The following is a 683-nucleotide window of genomic DNA, read 5'->3' as shown; positions in this document are numbered from 1 at the left end:
TTTTTTTTTTTTTTTTTCAGATATGCATTTTATCTCACTTTCCATCTCCAACTATACTGTGAACGAGGGCTGAATATTGGCATGTTATTTTCAGATCTTCGATTTATTTGTCAACAAAAGACTTTTATTTAGAAGTCGACTCCCGCAGACGGAAGCCGGAAGTCGGTGTTTCGGAATGTTCTTTTTCGAAAGTGGAAGAGAAGAGCGTTAGCGAGAGCCGCTCGAATTAAATGAAAAGCGGCTTGATTAATTAAAAAGCGACCAGGATGACTGAGCTCTCGAGCAGAATGTGAGAGACGGATGGAAAACAACATGCTGATCAAACACATCAGAGTGAGTGACGTCATCCCATCACACTCAGAATTAAACTGTGTTATTGATAATAACCTGCTGATGATATTTCGGTGTTTGTTTTTATTTTTGGTGATTCTGAAGATCTGTTTGAGTGTTTTTGTCTGTCACATGGTTCATATGGATCTATAATGGCAGATTAAAGTTAATCATTTTCAGGGTTTGTGCATTTAACCTTTTAACCTTTAGTCTATAAGGCGTTTATATTAAATACTAAACCCCCGCTCAGTTAATTCTGATCATCAGTGCATCATGTGTCCAGCTGATGTTGCTGCTATATATATATATATATATATATATATATATATATATATACTTACACATATACATAC

General features: G+C 35.4%; 1 protein-coding gene across 1 annotated transcript in view; it reads left to right on the top strand.

Moving 5' to 3' along the window:
* Positions 1 to 168: 168 nt before the first annotated feature.
* LOC107697580 (hippocampus abundant transcript 1 protein-like) overlaps positions 169 to 683 on the top strand; it is a 16,059-nt gene continuing 15,544 nt past the window's right edge. The window contains exon 1 of the mRNA XM_016498379.1: positions 169 to 333. Coding sequence (XP_016353865.1) covers positions 301 to 333 — 33 coding nt within the window. The 5' untranslated portion in view covers positions 169 to 300. The remainder of the gene's footprint in view (positions 334 to 683) is intronic.

The sequence above is a fragment of the Sinocyclocheilus anshuiensis genome, unplaced genomic scaffold (assembly GCF_001515605.1).
Source record: "Sinocyclocheilus anshuiensis isolate Anshui unplaced genomic scaffold, SAMN03320099.WGS_v1.1 scaffold1312, whole genome shotgun sequence".
NCBI classification, from domain to species: Eukaryota; Metazoa; Chordata; class Actinopteri; order Cypriniformes; family Cyprinidae; genus Sinocyclocheilus; species Sinocyclocheilus anshuiensis.
Note: the sequence above shows the minus strand (reverse complement) of the source record. Positions and strands in the feature narration are given on the sequence as shown.